Below are 20,133 nucleotides of genomic sequence, written 5' to 3'. Positions count from 1 at the left end.
TTCCCTGCAGACATTCAAATTGTCTGGATCAAGGTTACTGCTTGACCAGCCCAGATCCAAGAGAGAACGACCCTGGAGAATTATGGGCAGTTTTGGTTTACTTCCTTCCATCTATGTATGCATAAGAGAAGAGCAACTTAGATGTTTCTATGATTTATATAACACATATATTCTGTGCTCTTACGATGCAGCGCTACTCATTGTTGAGATGATGTGCTATGAATATCCTCGGGACCTATCAAACATTTTTGAAGTATTTAGAGGTTCTGGAAAATGTGTTTTTTTTTCATTGATTGATTGTAGAAAGAATAACCAAGCTCTTCGGCCATCATGAAGAATTTATGTTATGTTGTATTGCATCAAGAAGATTACGAATACGGAGAAATACATTGATGGCGGATGGGTGCGGATCCACTGAAATAAAAGTGCTCGTATCGCATAAGTGTGTCGGAAATAAACGGATTTTTTTTTAAAGATTATTCTGGCTTGTTTTTGTACGATGATTATATTAAAAAAAACCGTACGCCTATGTACATAGATAAACAAAATACTTATATCAGATCAATTGATTCTAGACTAATTTAGATTTGTTAGTATAGTACATCAACATAAATTTGTTGTACATTCTTATCTCTCTTTTCAGAAAGAAAAAGTAACGTCAACCACTCTGCGCACACGGGATACATGCTTCCCTTGCTAAATTTAGCATTTGGCCAGGACAGCCGACGTCAGACGTTGCAGGCGCTAGCGGGAAGCGTCTAGCTTTACCGTATATTAGCGGGTGGAGCCGGTGGTGAGTAGCTACCTTTTTCTGCAACACGTCAGCGGCAGCGGCAACAGCGCGTCACGATGGCAGAACAGCAGCAACGTGACTCGCTCTGCCCACGGTTGATTGATTACCTGGCAATCGTTGGGGCGCGCACGACGGTCGTCGCACGTTCCGGAACTAGCAACGCTGCCCCAGCACCCGGCTCGGGCAGCCAATCATCCGTGCAGGTAAGCAGTCAGGCAAACCGTTGAAGGATATTGCGGATGTACCAAGTGTGGTGCTATGTTTGATCTTGCTACTGTTTGTCAATACAGCTACCAGAGCTGTTGCGACGCTACCCACCGATGGACCACGATGACTTCCCTTTGCCGCTGGACATGGTGTACTTCTGCCAGCCGGAAGGATGCGTCAGTGTTGGCTCCCGGCGTACCGGGTCCGCCATCCGGGACACGACCTCCTTCGTGTTTACGCTCACCGACAAAGACTCGGGCAAGACGCGGTACGGCATCTGCGTGAACTTCTACCGTCCGATCGAGAAGTCTTTGCCGCGCGTGAGTGTTGGGGCCGGTACGGCCACTGGCAAGCAGCCCCCGAACTCCTCCCTTCGCCGCGAGTCCTGGCGCAAGAGTATGGAGAAAAGCTCCGACTCGGCTTTTTCGAGGTATGCTAAGAACACTGCCGACTGCGGTTTTACTGCCCTTGATTTACGCAGCAGCTAATTGATTTTTTTTTGTTCCTTTTTGTCTGCCACACCCAGTGACTATCGCAGCAGCAACATTGCGCCGAGCGACTCTTCCGACCGGGACTGTCCCAGCCGACGGGATTCCGATCCGCCGAACGCGGGTAACAACTACACCGCCACGCATCAGTCGCTGCTGGGCGTGGTCGGACCGTCCGGCGACTCGGAGTCCGGCGGTAGCCATTCGCCGTCGCCGCGCGCCTCGCGCAAGCGGTCGAAAATCCGCAACCATTCGCTGACCTCGCTCTGCATCCTCTCGCATCATCCATTTTTGACGATCTTCCGCGAGTGTCTGTTCATTCTCAAGCGGCTGATCGACGCGTGCAACGATTCCTGCAGCCCGAAGCGGGTCGGGGCCGCCCGACCGTCCGTGCGCGACAGCGTCTGGAACGTGCTGACCAACCAGGCCTCCGAGTCGACCAGCTCGGTGATACTGCACGATGTGCAGGAGATTGAGACCTGGATCCTGCGGCTGCTGTCCGCGCCGGTCCCTGTGCCGGGGTCGACGCGCGTCGAGGTAGACGTACTGTCCGCTGCGCTCTACCAGCCGCTGGTCTTTGCCCTGCCGGATCACACCCGCTTCACGCTGGTGGACTTTCCGCTGCATCTGCCGCTCGAGCTGCTCGGCGTCGATACGTGCCTGCGGGTGCTGACGCTCATACTGCTCGAGCACAAAGTAATCATACAGTCCCGCAACTACAACGCGCTCTCGATGTCTGTGATGGCGTTCGTGCATTTGATCTATCCGCTGGAGTACATGTTCCCGGTCATTCCGCTGCTGCCGACCTGTATGGGCAGTGCCGAGCAGTTGCTGCTCGCGCCTACACCGTACATTATCGGCCTGCCAGCAACCTTTCTGATGTACAAGAAGAACTTTCGGTGAGTTCCCGCGAGTCTACGGACAGTGCTGGACGGAACAGTACGATTGTGTTGGTGTTTGGGTGTGATAATTGAACCTTTTTTTTTATTTTGCTTATTTCCACTAGATTGCCGGACGACATTTGGCTGGTAGATTTGGACTCCAATAAGCTAACACCGGCGTCCGGTGATATGGAAGCAATACCAATGTTACCTGAGCCGGAAGGTGGTATACTGAAAAATCACTTGAAACAGGTAACAAACCGCGCGGATGTATCTACTTTAATAATTAAAATCTCTTCCAATTCAGAAGCATGCAACATGCTCGCCGAGATGTGATTTCTGGCTCTGCAGTCTGATAATTAGTGCGTGTTTACTTGATGATCATCCACAGGCCCTCAACTCCATGACATCGGGTAGTCAAACGTCCTCGCTGCCTGTCCGTCAGCAAGCCACGGGCAACGGTCGCGATAGCTTCAGCAGCTCGAACGCCACCACTGGGCTAGCGCTGCAGGCTCCCCAAGCGTCTGCATCGCACGGTTCGAGTCACGGTGGTGCCTCGTCGAACGCCGCTTTGCCCATGACTGGACTCTCCAGCTCAATGGCCGCCTCGCAACAACCGAGCCCCGTGGGACAGCCGTCGACCGTAAATCCGCTCATCTTCGGTGCCGACGTTGACTCGGTAGACGTGGCGACACGCGTTGCGATGGTGCGCTTCTTCAACTCGCAAAACACACTCGCCAACTTCACCGAACATACGCGAATTCTGCGGCTGTACCCGCGACCGGTTGTCGCCTTCCAGATCAACAGCTTCCTGCGGTCACGGCCGCGCACGTCCGCCTTTCTCAACCGCTTCGCTCGCACCCAGGCCGTTGAGTGGCTGGCCGAGTGGTCGCTAACGCCCTCGAATGTGGCGTTTCTGCGCGTGCAGACAGGCGTGCTAGACCCGGCGCAGGTCGGCGATAAGCCGAAATGGTACGCCCACACGCTCAACCCGATCCGCTTCCAGGTGTGGGACGAGGGCAGCACGCTGAGCGTGGCACTGAAGCGCATGTTGCGTCTGGAGAATCAGCCCACCGATGAGAGTGGTTCCGATTCGGACGGTGCGGACAGTACCAGCTCGTCCTACTCGTCGCTGAGCGACTTTGTGTCTGAGATCGTATCATCGGACCTGTCGCCGAGCCTGCACGAGGTGTACGCCAACCAGCACCACCATCATGTCGCGCCGAAGAACCTGTCGTCCAACCTGGATCCGCGGCTGGTGTATCGGCCGCCGAGCTCGCTGCGCTTTCCGGAAGGTATGCAGCCGCAGCCGAGAGAACCGAGCGGCACGGAGCAGGTAGACTCGGCCGGGTCGACCTCGTCGAGCCAGTCCGATCTCAGCTCGCCCAGCTTCAACCGTGACTCGGAGTTCGAGTTCAACCCGAAGACCCGCAACGAGGTGCATCTGGTGGTGAAGCCGGAGCGCGAGCACGGCAGCTTCGAGAACGAGTCGGACTCCAACTCCACCACAACGCCAAAGACGATCGTATCGAAGGACAGTGGTGGGTCGCACGAGGCCGTCACAGGCGTGAAGCGTACCGGGAAGCTGTCCAAGATTCCTCCACCTATATCGCCGAACTTTGCGCGCCAGCAGAGCGGCGCAAACTTGCTGGCGCGCACGTCAAGCTCTGGCTCTACCGGGTCCGGCAGCCATCCGCCGTCGCTTGGATCTGCCGGATCGCAGCGCCAGAGCTCGCAGGGCTCCCTGTTCGAGGTGCTGACGACGCAGGCGAAGGAACTGGTCAGGGAGACGACCCGTCAGAGCAGCCAGGATGGGCTCCTGGCACAGATGGATAAGGTAGAGCTGCATCCACAAGCATATGTCTGTGATATCTAACCCTCATCCGGGATAGCAGTATTTTAATCGAATTTAATTTACGATTAACTCCCCTTCTCTAACTTTCCCTTCTTTCTATCTTTCTTTCCTTTAACCTGATTCTGTTGCACGCTGTCCCTATTTGTTGTACGTTATCTTCAAAATTCTACCTTTATGGAATGTGTTAAGTTCAAAGTGCAGGCCAAGGAAATAGAAGAAGATCTCAAGATTCTAGCTCCTCTCGAGCAGGTGTGTTTATTTTCTTTGTTTCACTTTTCATTATTACCATTTCGTTGCCTTCCTATGGGCGCCATTGAACGAACGAGCACACTATGTATCACTAGCTCATCGCTGCGCACTATGATTTTAATGCTATTATTTCGGCAACGCTATTTGCTTCCAGCTTACGTTGCAGGCTAAGAAGGCCGCAGAGGAGGCGTCGAAGCAAGCGCTCGAAGCGTCCAAGCAGGCGGCTGGCGTTAGCAAGAACACCATCGAAGATCTGACCTATGTCGGCAAATCTACCATCGGTGATCTCACTAAATCGGCCAAGGAGGTAGCGGCCAAGAAAGGGCTGCTGCAGCAAGGTACCGGTCCGTACACTGGACCGCAGTCGCTGAATTCTCCGACCACAAACACGGTGGCGACCACCAACCAGTCGCTATTTTCATCGATCACCAGCGACTTCAACGGTATCGCCCAGTCAACGTCATCAATGTTTTCCGATCTGTTCGGTGGCAAGCAGAAACACCAGCAGCAACAGCAGCATCACCAGCAGCACCACCAACAGCACCACCAGCAGCAGGGAGGCGACTCACATCGTGGGACCAGTATGCTACAGCAACAGCAGCTCAAGATGAAGGAAAAACTATCGTTCGACCCATTTCCCGGCCGCAAGGGTCTGGTGGAGCGAAACCCGCTGATCAAGCACTCTGGCCCAAAGCAAACGAAGGAGGAAATGCAGCGAATACAGAACGCCGAACGATCGACGAGTAACTCGGAGAATCAAACCTTTCTAAAGGATCTGGTTAACCAGGTCCTAGCCGGGGAGGGCGTTGGATGGCTGAAGCTGAACCGACTCAAGAAACTGATGGAGGACGAATCGTATCGTATGTTGGTGCTGGGAAAGCTCAACAGGACGCTAGAGCGAAAGATTGGCCCAGACGACCATATCGACGACGTGGTAAGTATTCGAGTGCGCTGACATATGCATTTGGCGGAAACATGAACTTCGGCTTTTCATTTGGCCCCTTTTTTTTGGATCAGTGCATATCGAAAGCAGTGTACAAAGGAACGCTCAAGTGTTTGTTGGCGATAACGCACGGGCTGGAGCACACGATAGGTAACTTTGGTCTCGGCGGGATGGCGTCCGTGTTTCAAATGATGGAAATCGCTCACACGCACTACTGGAGCAAGGATTTAAGTGAAGGTGCGGGTTCCGAGATGTCTGCCAGCTTGCTGTCCAGCCAGGTACGGGCCATGTGAAGGAGAAAGGGGTGTCATACTATCTTGCCTGTGTTTTGAAAACAAGGACCATCTAAACATTGACTATACTTTATTTACCTTGCTCATCCACTACCAGAGCGTAAGTCCGATGGGCAGTCGGGAGAACCTAAGGTCACCCCAAAGCCCCACGGAGCTGTCGGATTGGATGCTGGGCGGCTCTCGCAAAAGCTCCAGTGCCAACAACGACCATATCGCCCTCTCGCGTCACCCATCGGAGAACGAGCAGGAGAATCAATCTACGTCGGAAATGTTCAAGGACATGCTGTCCCTGAAACGGAATGTGTTGTTCAACAAGCTGACATCCTTTGAGTCGGAGGTAGGTGCATCACTTGCAACGCTAGTTGGTTTATTTATTTCTTGGTATTTTCTTCAAACTTCTTCCAAACAATTCACTAATTCCTAATAATGATCTGATGTGGTTACATTAACTTTCTTGTCAATATCTGCATATATCATTTCAATCTTTGCCGTTGGCCGATTGGCCATTCCTAAGTTATACTCCTTTCCAATTTCAAAATATCTCAGAATCACTAGAAAACTAACATCCTTTGTCAACTGTCCAATGTTTCGGAGCAGTGAACAAAGCATTTTTGTAAGCTCATGAAGCTCATTAACAAAGTTTGGTTTAAGTAGCTCGACGCCTTAGTCGCCAATACCGTACCTAGTAGGAAAATTTGATCCTCAAGCCACATTCACTGTTGTTCGACTTTTTGTTTTTGTTTTGTTGTATTATAGTACAATCTGATCCTAATCGGAATGCCCTGAAACGTACCTTTATGTGTGTTCGATAGTTATGTTTGTGTTTTGTTTGGCTCTATGTTAGTTTGGATTTGTTTTCGACCAGAAAAAAAAATGCGATACCATTTCGGTCCGATCTGTCCTTGCCGCTCACCATCCATTAACTTATCCTCAGATCCCTTTCGAGCAGTATATTCGCTTCTCTACATCTCTATGTGTACGCTTGAAATTTGTGTCTCCTCGCCTTTTACAACACAGGGTAGCATTGCGATGCAAGATTCATCTGGGACATTATCTGTCGCTAGTGACGTTTTGCCGCAACAGCAATCCGGTGACTTTTTGGCTACCTCTATCTCTTGCCGTTCGACGGTGTCGGATACCGAGTATGAGAAAGTAAGTATTGGGAGGGAATGCCCCGCTGATGGTGAGACTATCCGAACTCCAAGAAGTTTTTTTTGTTTGCCAGTTACTAACTTTCCGTTACACGTTACAAGATTTTCTGTTTTTCGTGTATGTGCGTGTGTGCGTATGTGTGCGTGTGTGTGTCTGTGTTTGTGTACGTTGAACCTCTGAGTATGCATGTCTGTCAACTGTGAACTTTTTCAGTCATGGTGTCTGTTTCTTTTAGCTTTCCTCACTGACTCATCGGTTTGCCGCATGAGTAACTTTGCTAGGGCGTGGAAAGCTCCGTAGCTTAGCAGGAATGGTACACGGCATTAACGGGTTTTTACGACGGTCGGTTTTGCTCGATCTACTTCCAGTTTCCGAAAAGCTCCACATTGAAGGACGCAAAAAAGATGGCGGGCGGTATATTTTCCGGCAAGTCATCACTAAGTGCGGGCTTTCGCTACACCGGCGGCAGCCTAATTCCGTCGTCTGGATCGCCTTCGCCGGATGCGCCCCGGGTGTATCTGTTCGAGGGGCTGCTGGGTAAGGATCGGTCCAGCATCTGGGACCAGATGCAGTTCTGGGAAGACGCGTTCCTGGACGCGGTTAGCCAGGAGCGGGACATGATCGGCATGGATCAGGGTCCGGGCGAGATGATGGAGCGCTACAAGGCGCTTTCGGAGTCGGAGCGCAAGCGGCTCGAGCACGATGAGGACCGGCTGCTGTCCACGATGCTGTACAATCTGACAGCAATTCTGGTAATGCTGAATGTGCACAAGCTGGAAATCAAGAAGAAAGTACGCCGACTGCTGGGCAAGAGCCACATAGGGTTCATTTACTCGCAGGAGGTGAACCTGCTGCTCGATCAGATTAATAATCTGGTAAGTAAAGTACTGGATGTAAACCCCCACAAGAAGGCCTCTCCAGCAGTAGAGAAAGCCCATGACTATCTCTCAATGTGGTGTGGTACTTATCCCTGCCTTCCCTTCGTCACAGCATGGTAACGACATCGATCTGAAGCCGCTGGGATCCCGTTTGCTGCACCGGCAAAGCTTCACCGTACACCAGGGCATCGATGCGAGCGGATCGCTCCGCTTCATTGAAGTGCGTGACGACGGACTGGTGCTGCGTTCGGTGAACGGTAGCATCACCGAGCGATGGTGGTTCGAGCGGCTAGTCAACATGACCTACTCGCCGAAAACGAAGGTGCTGTGCCTGTGGCAGCGTAACGGGGGCCAAACGCAGCTGCACAAGTACTACACGCGCAAGGTAAGTTGTGCCCCAGGTCCGACACACCGATACACGGCACCGCCATTAACCTACCTGCCTACTACCCAATCCTGGGACGCACAGTGCAAGGAGCTGTACAACTGCATCAAGGAGTCGATGGAACGCAGCGGCTGCGCCGGCCAGGCCCCCGAGCTGGGTGGTGAGTTCCCGGTGCAGGACATGACGACCGGCGAGGGCGGTCTGCTCCAGGTGTGCCTTGAGGGCGTCGGACTGTTGTTTGCGAACAGCAAGGTAAGACCGATGTTACTCGTTTGCTAACCCAGCCAATCATCCACCCCTACCTACCTCACCCACCTGTTAGTCACGTCCGAACTGAATGTTCTTTCCTAGCTTGTACTCTTTTGGTTTGACCCTCGTTTTCCGTTCATCATCCTATCTTCATAAATGGATACCATGCTCTTTACATGCATCATCTACACTCGTACCTACCGAAATAATTGCGAACCTCCGATCTGTTATACCGTTTCGTATCGTTCAGAGTGGTAAACGCTGAGAATAGTGTCGGCAGGCTAGTGTCGCTCGTTGTCGCAGTTCAGTATGAATAGCAACACGTCTCTTAGCACACTCGTTCATCTCGCGTGCGCTCGCTCGCTCTGTACATCTTCCTTCCTTTGCTGCCCCGCTGTATGGCCGTTGCTCGCGGAACGGCTGTTTCGATGTAGTTAGCTACACTTTACCTGGAAGGGACGTGTCATCCAGCTAGCAATCTGTTGTACAACCCAATCGGTCGTTGAGTTTTGCCATTCGAGTTCGACCTATAGTATAGCAGCCTATTTTTTGTTTTGCTAAATATTCCATTTCGATGGGATCGCCTGCAAAGGCAATGGAGGTGGGGGACTTAAAACGCAATACTCACTGCTACCTGACATGATTGAAACCCGGAGATAGAGCAAATATGAAAGCGTGTAGTAAGCGTCCCGAATAAGCATACATTGTTCACTGTTATACTTTATTCCGTTCTCGCTGTGCGATTATAGGTCGGTTTTACAGTCTTTCGTTTATTTGAACTGTTATCAGTTTCGGTTGAGTTTGCTTGTGTACTGACACGGTTTTGATCTTGATTTGTTTTTTTTGTTGTTATTGTTCGTTTTAATTTTTGTTTTCGTTTGACCGGCGAAGGTACTGCTCAGAATGAGCTGTTACTGCAAACGTATCAAGGACCTTCTCCAGTGGGCGGCTCGGAAGCCTAGCAATGAAGAGCTTTGTCCCCGGATATCTACGCGGCCCCTATTCAACCCTTGCTCGTGTGTACCTGTTACGTATAATGTTTGATTACCGATTCAGAATCTATCCCCCCGCCCGCCCAAACAACCCGAACGATATAAGCACAACTTGCGTGTAGATGTCAACGTTTTGTATGTTTAACCGACCTTCTTTTGGTTTCCCTCTCCTTTCTATATCTTTAGCATTGATATATTCCAGCTCTTATTACGCATGTCTTTCGTTCGTTTTCCACTAACTAGCTCTCTTACTGCTGTGAGATATCCTCCCCGTTACTGTGCAGCCAAACCGAATCTAGAGTAATGATATACGAATGTGTGCAAGGTCAATAGAGTATTCCTGTCTCTAATCCATTACTCTAGGTTATCCTTGCAATTGTGCGTCCATTGTTGAACCGACAGTGGCTACTACCACGCAGGCCCTTCACACAATGTGCTGTATCTCCGTATCTACCAAACATTGCCCTGTACCTTCAGGGTGCAATCCTGATACCCTAGTGCTAGCCGTGCTCTCCACACCATTAGTGTGTGTGTGTATCTATATATTTGTATTCCACCTGTAGTAGTTACTTCCCCCAAATTCAATACTAATCAGACGCTAATTGTTTCGGATGGTTTGTTATCTGTCGGAGGATATTGAAACATAAATCGAACTAATTTAAGGAACAAAATAGCGAAAGAGATAAAGAGATATAGAAAGAAAAGCAGGAAGAATGAGAAAGAGCAAAAAATAGAGAGCGTGACCGAAAGATAGTTGTATTATTTTTTCAAATATACTTTCTCTACGTATTACCATTTCTATCGTCGCTTACCTGCATATGTTTATGACAGCTAGTACATTTTGAGCCATTTTTACTAAGCGCACGCACACTGATGAAATGTATTGTATTCGTTTTTTCGTTACATTCTTCCATTCGATCTCTTCCAATCGTGTTAGAGACCATTTTTTCTACTGCCAATGCCATTCAACGCCTTTGCTTTCATCATTTGATTATCAATTTCCGGTACCCAGGTATTCGGGAGCACAGTAAGAGTGCGGAATGTTTAAATAATCCAAAAACCTAACCGAATCATTGCTAGTGGAGTAGGGGTACAATACAGGGTTTTCCATGAATTCTCATAATTGTGGGACACTTCCTGGACTCTTTCTTACGGGAAATGAACTTCATATGATGGAAATTGGACTACATGGCACCCTTTTTGAACAGACTCCTTGAACATGCCTATTGAATTTGTCCAACAAGGGTGCTCTAGAGTCGAATTCCCATTACATTAAGTTCATTTCAAGTAAGAAGGAGGCAACAAAGTGTCCCACAGCTATGAGAACTCCTGGAAAATCCTGTATTATGGTACATCGAAACGCAACGTACTCTCTGTGTTCCAACGTTTACTAGCTAATGCATTTACGCATTGTAATGCGTACTTCGTCGTAAATTGAATTATTTTTGTTTGTATGTTTATTTATAATTGATCGTCTGTATCGATGGGTTTCACAACATATTTTTTACTACTTGAATACTAGGGAAGGACACAAATGTTGCCCCCTTTTTTGGCTAGCTAGTATTTTAGCGCCTTCAGTAATAAACAAACGTATTAGGAATGAGATATCGATAGGGTTTTGTATTTTTGTTTGTTCTTTTGTTCTATTAATGTTGTTCACTGCATCTAAAGTAATTTCCCATTTTTATTTATTCTCCCTAAACATGCGAATATTGTGCGCAAGTTTTTCAAAGAACTAGGAAAAAAGATTTAAAACCATTTTATTTATTTCTTACCAATCGTGGCAGTCGCAAGCAATCTCACCGAACAACTGTTCGACGCAATCGACGCTAGAATTGTTCGTATGTGTATGCTCTTTTGACGAGCGACTTTGTACACTAACATCCACCTGTCCCCCATTTATTTCGCTAAACTGAATGTTTTCTTTTCTTTCTTTCGTTTAACGTTTAACCACCATCGTTTCAAAATTGTTTCACCACTCCGCGTCAACAAATAAGCAAACAAATTAAGGCACTCGGTGCTTCGGCTGAGTGAGGAAAACGATACAAATTCAAAAGACTTTTGAGATGGTCCTTGGGTGTACGCGGTTTCATTTTCTGTCCACTGATCTCTACTGTGTTTGCGTTACTTTCCGTTCGTCTCTGGTTTTTTTTTTGTTGGTTTTGTTTTTGTTTTAGCTCGTCTGTTTGTTTGTTTTTATTTTCGGTTAATGTTTCGATTTGGTCTATTTGCTTTCGATTCAACATGTACCTTTTTACCGCTGTCAACCTACTTGAAAACGTGTATTTTCCGTTGAACAACTACATTCCATGAATATCATTTTCGCCCCGCTCCTACTCTTATTGGAAGAACGATTTTGCTTGAAATAAAAAAAAACTAATCAGAATAGAAACAACAATTCCACGGACCCGTAGATAGAGCGATGAATCTTGTTAGCCAGCTGTTTAGTAACCGTTCCCACCCCAGTGAGGGTTTTATCGTTTTGATCATCCTCTCAGCTAGTCCCATCTGCTCATGTATACTACTCCCCCTCGACAAACCAATGTAGAGTATAAACTAATTTGAAACTGCATCAACATAAACAAAACAATACGGAGCCATTAATTAACGAACTTCACTAATCATTATTTTCTTACCTTTCTCTTTTATTCCTCCCGTTTGATCTGTCGAATATCATCTCATGACGATTTCGATACTGTAAATGAACAAAAACCAAACCGTTGCATTTATAACTTGCCCGTGTCACCGTACCAATGAACTGAAATGTCAATCGTATATATATATTTAAAAAAAATGACCAAAAAAACATGAAACACCTCGAAAACATAAATCTGGATCATTTTCAAACATTAACAATACTCATTTGCTGGAAAGGATTTTGAGGTACAGTTACTTTTTTCTACTTTACTGTTATGTAATAAGCGAGACATTTGCTACAAAAAACCAAACTTCTCCACACTATTCACTCACAATTTACACGCAAAGCCCTCTCCTACCCCCCCCCCAAAAAAAAAAAGAACAAACAGGAAAATTATGTTTAAAACAAATTACTACCTGTCCCTCCCCCCCCCCACCCCCCCAAAAAAAAACCTCGACAACATCAACAATGTAGGCCATTATCGGATTGTTGCTGTTTATATGTACGTTGTATACTTTTTCTGTTACTGCTTCATTATGGATAAGTTTCAGTCCCAACATTTGTCCTGCTCCTGTTTGCTCTCTCCCGCAACACGAGATTAGCTCAGCGTTTTGATTTTCCATCACGACACGCCTGTCACCACCCGTCTTGCTCTTGCTGGATGGCACACACACACACACACGCGCGCTACTCCACCACAAACCATTGCTACTAGGGCAAGTTTCCAGAACTTGACCGGTTCTGTGCATCCCAAACCCCGCTATCCAGCTCCTTCCCAGGATCTAGATTGGTTTTGCCAAGTTTTGTGTTGTCGGTTATTTTGTTTTTTTTTTTAGTCACCTTCCCCAACCAGTTAGCCGAGTAGTGGGAGTTGCTGTGCCATTTTGTGCTTTACCTTAAACGAATCTTATGTTGCTCGCGTTTTTTTCAAACGATCGATGTAATGTTATGTATCGCATTTATATGCTCCTCAAAATTGCCATCAATTGCCATCTGTTCATTTATCATAATAAACTAAAAAAAAACAAACAAACCGCCCCCGCCCCAGTATTAACAATTCCACAAAGAAAACACGTACAGGCAAGGAGAGAGAAAGCGAGAGACACTTTGAGGGAAAAATGAAAGAGAGAGAAAGAAAGAGTAAGGTAGTGAACCAGCAGTACAGAAATTGAAGTACGAGCGCGACATACATAAACCAATGCGTTTAAGTTGTTCGCACTCGTTACCCGGGCCTCGCATTACACGAGACCAGCAAAAGTGAAAAATTCATCCCAATTTTCTAACAGCTATCTCTGTTTTAGTATTTTGTAACTACTTTTTTAGTTGTTAGCTCTTAGACAATTGTTGCCGTCGCATTCATTGTAACGTTTTCGATTTTTTTTATTTATTTTTTTTATATTGTTACATTTACCAATTCTCGCCATTAGTATACTTATGTTTTTGTTTGTTTGTTTGTTTTCAAAACATTGGAAAGCAAAAGATAAAATGCCAAATATGTTTGCTATTCTTGTTTTTTCCTTCTGTTCTCTCTCGTCTATTATTTCCTCTGTAAGCTTCTTCTTAGTACGCTCTTTCGTATTCCTCATTACCCATTTCCCTGTCTTACTTAGTGTATTTTGATTGAACGCGCTTAGTGAGCCTAGCAAACAAAACCTGGATTGAAATATAGCCATTTTTCTTGGTTTGTGTATTCTTTTTTTTTTCAATCGTTTCTCAGTTACATCGTATCACAACTGGTACACCTTTGCATGCTTCTTCCGTTTCTTGCCACTCTTACCTCTTGATTTTTAGAGTGTTTGGGCGCTCCCCTGCTAACCGAACTGTGTCATTGATTGGGTTTGCGATTGTAACATCAAAAGCTAGTTGTGTTTTAATTTTATTTTGATTTTTATATACTTGCTGTACCAAATGTGTTTATCATGTTTCCGAACCCCGTTTTCTGTTTACCCACCATTTTTAGATCGCTCATCGATGTCACACCATAGCTCTATGCAGCTATCATTTTCCCTTTTTACAATTTGAACTTTTCACAGCAATGCCGTTTTTTTTAAGTTTTGCATTCCTTTTGGTTCTCTTTTTTTTCGTTTCTGCTTAAGTTTTTACTGTTTTCATTTGAAACAATTTGGTTTTGAAATTTATGCTGTATGTTTCGACTTTTGATTACTTTGTTTTCCTTTTTTATTTTTTTTTGTATATGTCGAGTAAAACAAAAACAACACAGCTGAAGCAAAACTACTGTTTAGTTTCTAGTGCCGATCGTTTTCGAAGACCATCTCACAAGTAAATTTGTTTGTATTTGATAATCTTCCCCCCTACCAGCCCCCCCCCCCACCTTTTCCCCCCAATTTCGCCATAATGGACATGTGTTTTATCAAGTGGTGTTAATTGATATCTTTATATGTTCGTAGGCCAATTTTAATGCGCATCTTCTTTAGCTCATCAATATATTCGATACCGTGCATATATATATATACATAGATGTTATACATAGCCACCTAGAGTTTTGCCACCATCATTGCTCTTAGCCGCGCTCTAATACGCGTGTCATAGTCAACCGCAAGCAAACAAACAAACAAAAAAAACAAAAAAAAAACAATTGGAAGTTACGTTTCGTACATTAGTTTCATGCACTTTTGTGTTCTATTGTTTATTCTTTCTTCTCAATATGGTTTGTTGTACATCCTTGTAGCTTTATTCGTTTTTTTTTGTGTACCATTACGCACACGGGTAGCATAAGCTAGTTATGCGGCCACACCATCTCTGCTCCATAACCATTGTACTACAAAACGCTCATTTTGCCGGTAGTTGCGTAGGTCATTCGGGGTTGTTTCTTTTTTTTCCTCTCCGATCTTGTTACGATGCAAGTTGCGTTACGTTTTATTTTTGTTCTCTCTCTGTTTTCAGTTTCTATGTTGAGTTTTTCCATGTTTTTTCGTGCTCGTGGTTAACTATTTTGCTTCGAAGCTAGAACTATAGAATGCTGATGGTAGCAGTTTTAGTAGTAGTTTGCTTTGTTTATTTTATTTTATTTTTTTGTTCGGTAACAAAAACAAACCGTGTCGTATTATAAACAGAGCCAATCATTAGACTATTTTTTTTGTATTTCTCCAACAACAAACAAACAAGTAGTCTTTAGAGATCGTACAGTACCACCAAAACGGCGGGAGAAACCATCGCCGAGCGACCTTCTTTGCTAGTTGATGCCGTTCTTTTTTTCCCACGTTCAAACCTGTATGCCTGCATAAGCGAATTACACACCATCTTTACCATATATACATACACGCACACGTTTAAAGCGATCTACATCGACTAAAAGGACGCGTAATGGTTTGCGATTGAAATGTAACGCAGTGTGAATGGTACGGCTTTTTTGTATGGCAACCTTTCCTAAAATCAAACCTGTGCACCATCGCATTCATGTGAAGGCGGAAACATTTCAATCGCAACGACCCTATTGACCCAGTGATGACTGACTCTACCGTACTGTATTGAAATTTTGAATAGTGTTAGATAGTGCACACAGCACACAGAGCACACACACACATATATATACATACTATATATACATACACCAACACACACATACACAGAAATGCGCGCGCGCGCACAGAAACAAGAACTCGCGCAAGAAGTACCAGAGCTAGTAGTACAGGCATGGCCAACTAACATGCGTTCTTTATTCTCTTGCCTCGTTCGACGGAATCCGCCGACCATTCTGTCCCTCGTTATGGCTCCCAAATTTCCGCCACTGTACATGGTTAGTTCTTCATCCGGCTTAATCATATACGGAAGTGCTTCACACAGAAAGGCGGCGTGTTCATTTTGGAGGAGTACAGTAAGTATCCTGCGGCCCGCCAATTACTGTGGTTTTCTCTGTTCTGCATTCTGACATTCTTCCATATATCCCATATATCTCTCCATCTCGTTTGCAGATCCCAAAACAAGACTAATTATTCAACGAAAATACAAATCCGCCATGGTAAGTTCGACACATTCCGCTTTAAGGGGGTCAGTTGAATGTATTAATTAAAAAGGTATAAATTAGTAATGGGAAAAGTGAAGTTTTGGTCGGAATCGATTCCGCCTAGCTCCGAATTTTTGTAGCATCGATTCCGGATAATAGGTCCGGAATCAGTTTCCGGTATCGGCTTCGGAATCAGTTCCGGAATCTGCTCCGGAATCGGAATCGGCTTCGGAATAGGAATTGATTCCGGAACTGGAATCGGCTCCGGAATCAGAAAATTAGCATCAGAATCGGCTCCGGAGTCGGAATCGGAATCGTCTACGCAATCGTAATTGATTCCAGAATTGGAATTGATTTCGGAATCGTAATTGATTCCAGAATTGGAATTGATTTCGGGATCAGAATTGATTTCAGAATCAGAATTGATTCCGGAATCGGAATTGATTCCGGAATCGGTATTGAAATTAATTCTGAAATCGGAATCGGAATTGAATCCAGAATCAGAATCGGATCTGATTCCGGAATCGAAATTGATTCCGGAATCGTAATCGGCTCCGGAAACGGAATTGGAATAGATTCCGGATTCGGAATCGGATTCGCAATCGAAATCGGCTCCGGAATTGCCATCGGAATGGGAATCGAACTCGATTCGATTCTGATTCGAAATCGATTCCGGAATCGATTCCAGAATCGGAATCGGCTCCGGAACTAGTTTCGATTCCGAGCTCCCACCACTAGTATAACTGTACCTATAGAGGTGGTTGTATCAATAGTATTTGTAGTAAACTGATGTTTGTGCCATTGGCCACGATAATTTGGAAGCAATTAAGTTGTGTATGTTAGTATGTTTAAGTTTTCGCTGGACTTTCATAAAGCCATTCCGTTACGTTGAGACCGCAAAATTTCTGAAATTCCCTGGATTCCCTAAGGATACTTATATCATTATGGATTATGTAAATGTCTAACAAAACCATATTTACAACAACTTTAATGATTTTTTTAGCATTTGCTCAACTTTATTGCACTGTTGCCCTATTTTCTCAATTATTGATGTTATTTACTATAGGGCACAGTAAAAACAAAAAACAAAAAAAAAACAAAGCGAAACAAAACATTCCATTCCGGATTTTTTCAGAACATGTTTAACCACTATTGTATTGTTTTCTCAATAAATCCATTTCATTTCTATACTTGACCAAACAAAGGCAAAGGCATTCGCAAATATCCAGCTGAGTGAGAAACTTCAAATCAAGCCCGCCCTTCCACATCTGAGTACACTAGAGTTGTTAGAGTCGTTCAATTAGACCTGAATTACAACTGAATATGCCAAAATAGGACAGTATGAGAGTAATCCTCGCTATTCTTATCAAACCATCTTCAAAACTCAGTTCGATTCCAATAACATATAATTTATTAAGATTATTTGGGTACCAACAGAGTATAGGAATACAATAATTAATATACTATAGGAAATATACCATCTTTATGGGTACAACGCAGCAGTCAGAAAATAGGGATTGTTTCATGCTTTTTTCATAGTATGGTATAGTTGTGCGTGGAACGATATAGTATATTTCAATTGCTATACGTTAAAATATGCATATCTTCTTGGTACTTTAAATTTCGTTAAAATTTCTGAATTACTACCAATTGCACCACTGGTGCATTTATTTGGATCATTTATCCAAACAAACACCAAACATTAGAGTATTTCGAACTGTTACAGGTGGAAGGTTTTAAAGCCATCCACCTGTTATTATCGCACAAACAGGATACTAAATATCGAAATAAATAGCAATCTTCTTCCCGCACTGCACGCGTAACCAGATGCATAACAATTTAAAAAAAAATGTATCTAAAGATGTTCCATGCGACAAAGGCAATAGTTAGTTTGTTTAAGACAGCTCCTATTGTGGAACCTGTTTGAATGCAACAGCAAAACACAGTCACACCCTGCCCACCGTAAGCCGGTTCGACCGGTCAATTGGGCCATAAACCATCGGTGCTAAAATAGTGCCAACTTCTCCGATAGGTCAATCGCTACTCATCTGTTGGTGATGTAATAGCGAGGCGACCAATTGTGTATTGTGCTTGTGCACCGCTTACGTTTATGTTAGCTCCAAGAAAGAACTAATAATTTCGGTTTTCCACTCGCTGCTCATTGCAGGCCGACCAGATATGCTACGCCGTGCTGTGTGTTTTCTCGTACATTGCGGCGGGCCAGGAGCAGACCAAGCAGCAGCAGGGTGCAGCGGCGAAAGGGACTGCGGGACCACAGCACGTACCGGTGCCGACCATGCAGCTATCGCCCTCCTCCAAACCGTCGCAATCGCAACACCAACAGCCGCCGCAGCCGCAGCCGCAACAGCAGCAGCAGCAGCAGCACCAGTCGCAGAAAATTCAACAGACGCATCTTCCACAGCAAAGCTCGCCCAAGCTCAAGACGGTCGTCGGCAAACCGATCAGCCCTAAGCAGTCGGCACCAACGATCCAGCCACCGGCAGCGCATGCTGCGGCTCCACCGCCGGCCCCAATGCAAGCACAGCCGCATCCGGCCCAAACGCTTCCGAAGAGCACACCGCCCACGCCGCAGCCCGAGCCGGCCAGCCTGGACCGCGTCAAACCGCCCACGGTGCCGGCCCGTCCGAAGGTCGCCTCGGCCGGCTCCGTGACCAGCAGTCCGCCGGCAACCAAGGCACCGGTCCTGGTGTCGAACCGTGGCCCCCCGCCTGCCATACCGCCCCGCACCAGCCTGTCGCAGCGTTCCGACTCGGTGTGCAGTGCGTCCGGCCACCAGCAACCGCTGCAGCGCCAGTACTCCGCCATCGAGCCGTCCTCGTCCGGGCGCGCGGCGGCCGCCAAACCGTTCCCGTTCCGCTCGCTGCAGAAGCAGTCGACGGATGCTGGCGGTAGCAGGGCGGGGCAGGAGTAGGCCAAGCGCGGATGGCTAGCAGATGTCTAGGAAATGGGACAGTCTTTGGCGCAAACCACTATAACGCAACGATCGAACGCTAGCCAGGATGAGGATTCAATGTGGTTCGCTGTCAAATGTCAAACCAGAGAAGAGCAGAAACAGAGAGAGAGAGAGAGAGAGAGAGAGAGAGAAACAATAGATGAAGGAAGTGTTATCCACTGGACATGGAGTATCAAGCATAGCATAGTTCAATCAATAATTAGCAACAGATGTATAGACCCCAACACGACACATGGGTATTGCGTGCTGTTAAAAGTAAGCTTTAAATGCCACAACCCCTGCGGGTAGGATGTAACGAGCGGGTCTCGCTTCTAGGTGTTTCAGTTCCGTCGATTTGCCTGTTTGCTGTGTTTTGTCTGTGGCATTGCTGTAAACCGTTATTGTGTTAATGTTGTCCGCCCTGGGTTTTGGTTCCTACTGTGAGATGCTTTCCCTGTGCACAAATCGTTATTTATAGATCTATAGATATTTATATTAGCAAGATTGGTACGCGCGGTCCGAGCAGGACACATTCGCTGATAGTGTGATAACAAAGACATACAATGTACGAAAGTAGAAAGTAGCAGAAGAGTACTGCCAGAGTTCGTGCCGCCTCGGTCGGCTGTAAATACCACAGAGCGGACACACAATGTAAGCCATGTGCAGCCGATCGAAAGCATCGAAAGAACCCCAACGTCGCATCAGTCGTTGCGCTTACGTTTAAGTTGACCCTTTAAGCTTTAACACTACACATATAAATATACATACATATATCACGAATGGCGGCACAACAGCAAGCACCCGCTCTCTATATTACTATTTTACATTGTTGAAGCATGTTAGACGAAGTGTGTCAGCCGTGTGCAGCAGTTACACCCCCGCCCACCACCAGTTTCCCCCGAATCCTAGTGTAGTTCCGCCAGTGTGATAGCAACCTATACGCGTTAGCGAACCACAAGAGCAATACAAACTTTCTAGAGCAAAACAGATGAAGCAACAAAACAAAACAAAAACGAGACACCGGGAAGGAAAAAAGTGTAAAATTAGCGCATCAAATATATATATATAGATATGGCGACGCGTACACCTGTCACCAAGAACTACCTAGTGTGACTACCTAGTGCGTTACTGGATGAGAAGTTGAGAAAGGAGCGGCACAGAGGCACAGCCGAACGATGCACTGCCGGAAGTAAGTACTGTTTTTTTCCTTCTC

The 20,133-nt window shown here is 46.1% G+C and overlaps 1 protein-coding gene across 4 annotated transcripts; it reads left to right on the top strand.

Moving 5' to 3' along the window:
- Positions 1 to 758: 758 nt before the first annotated feature.
- LOC121598825 (MAP kinase-activating death domain protein) lies at positions 759 to 20,020 on the top strand. 4 transcript variants are annotated; one of them, XM_041926137.1, is made up of 17 exons: positions 759 to 996; positions 1,084 to 1,430; positions 1,527 to 2,387; positions 2,495 to 2,621; positions 2,761 to 4,206; positions 4,414 to 4,473; positions 4,628 to 5,407; positions 5,491 to 5,694; positions 5,807 to 6,046; positions 6,727 to 6,861; positions 7,230 to 7,736; positions 7,852 to 8,124; positions 8,209 to 8,376; positions 12,240 to 12,248; positions 15,766 to 15,838; positions 15,936 to 15,982; positions 18,135 to 20,020. In XM_041926137.1, the coding sequence occupies exons 1-17, from the start codon at positions 850 to 852 to the stop codon at positions 18,897 to 18,899; spliced, it is 6,189 nt and encodes a 2,062-aa protein (XP_041782071.1). In that variant the 5' UTR covers positions 759 to 849; the 3' UTR covers positions 18,900 to 20,020. The 4 variants fall into 4 exon arrangements, with proteins under 4 accessions (XP_041782071.1, XP_041782089.1, XP_041782097.1 ...); XM_041926155.1 differs by lacking the exon at positions 6,727 to 6,861; XM_041926163.1 differs by lacking the exons at positions 4,414 to 4,473; positions 6,727 to 6,861.
- The last annotated feature ends 113 nt before the right edge of the window (positions 20,021 to 20,133 follow it).

This window comes from Anopheles merus, chromosome X (genome assembly GCF_017562075.2).
Source record: "Anopheles merus strain MAF chromosome X, AmerM5.1, whole genome shotgun sequence".
Lineage (NCBI taxonomy): Eukaryota > Metazoa > Arthropoda > Insecta > Diptera > Culicidae > Anopheles > Anopheles merus.
Note: the sequence above shows the minus strand (reverse complement) of the source record. Positions and strands in the feature narration are given on the sequence as shown.

Coding starts and splice junctions, on each gene's coding strand:
- LOC121598825 (XM_041926137.1), top strand. CDS start 850: ATGGCAGAACAGCAGCAACGTGACTCGCTCTGCCCACGGTTGATTGAT. Junction 5,408..5,490: donor ACGACCATATCGACGACGTG/GTAAGTATTCGA, acceptor TTTTTGGATCAG/TGCATATCGAAAGCAGTGTA. Junction 5,695..5,806: donor CCAGCTTGCTGTCCAGCCAG/GTACGGGCCATG, acceptor ATCCACTACCAG/AGCGTAAGTCCGATGGGCAG.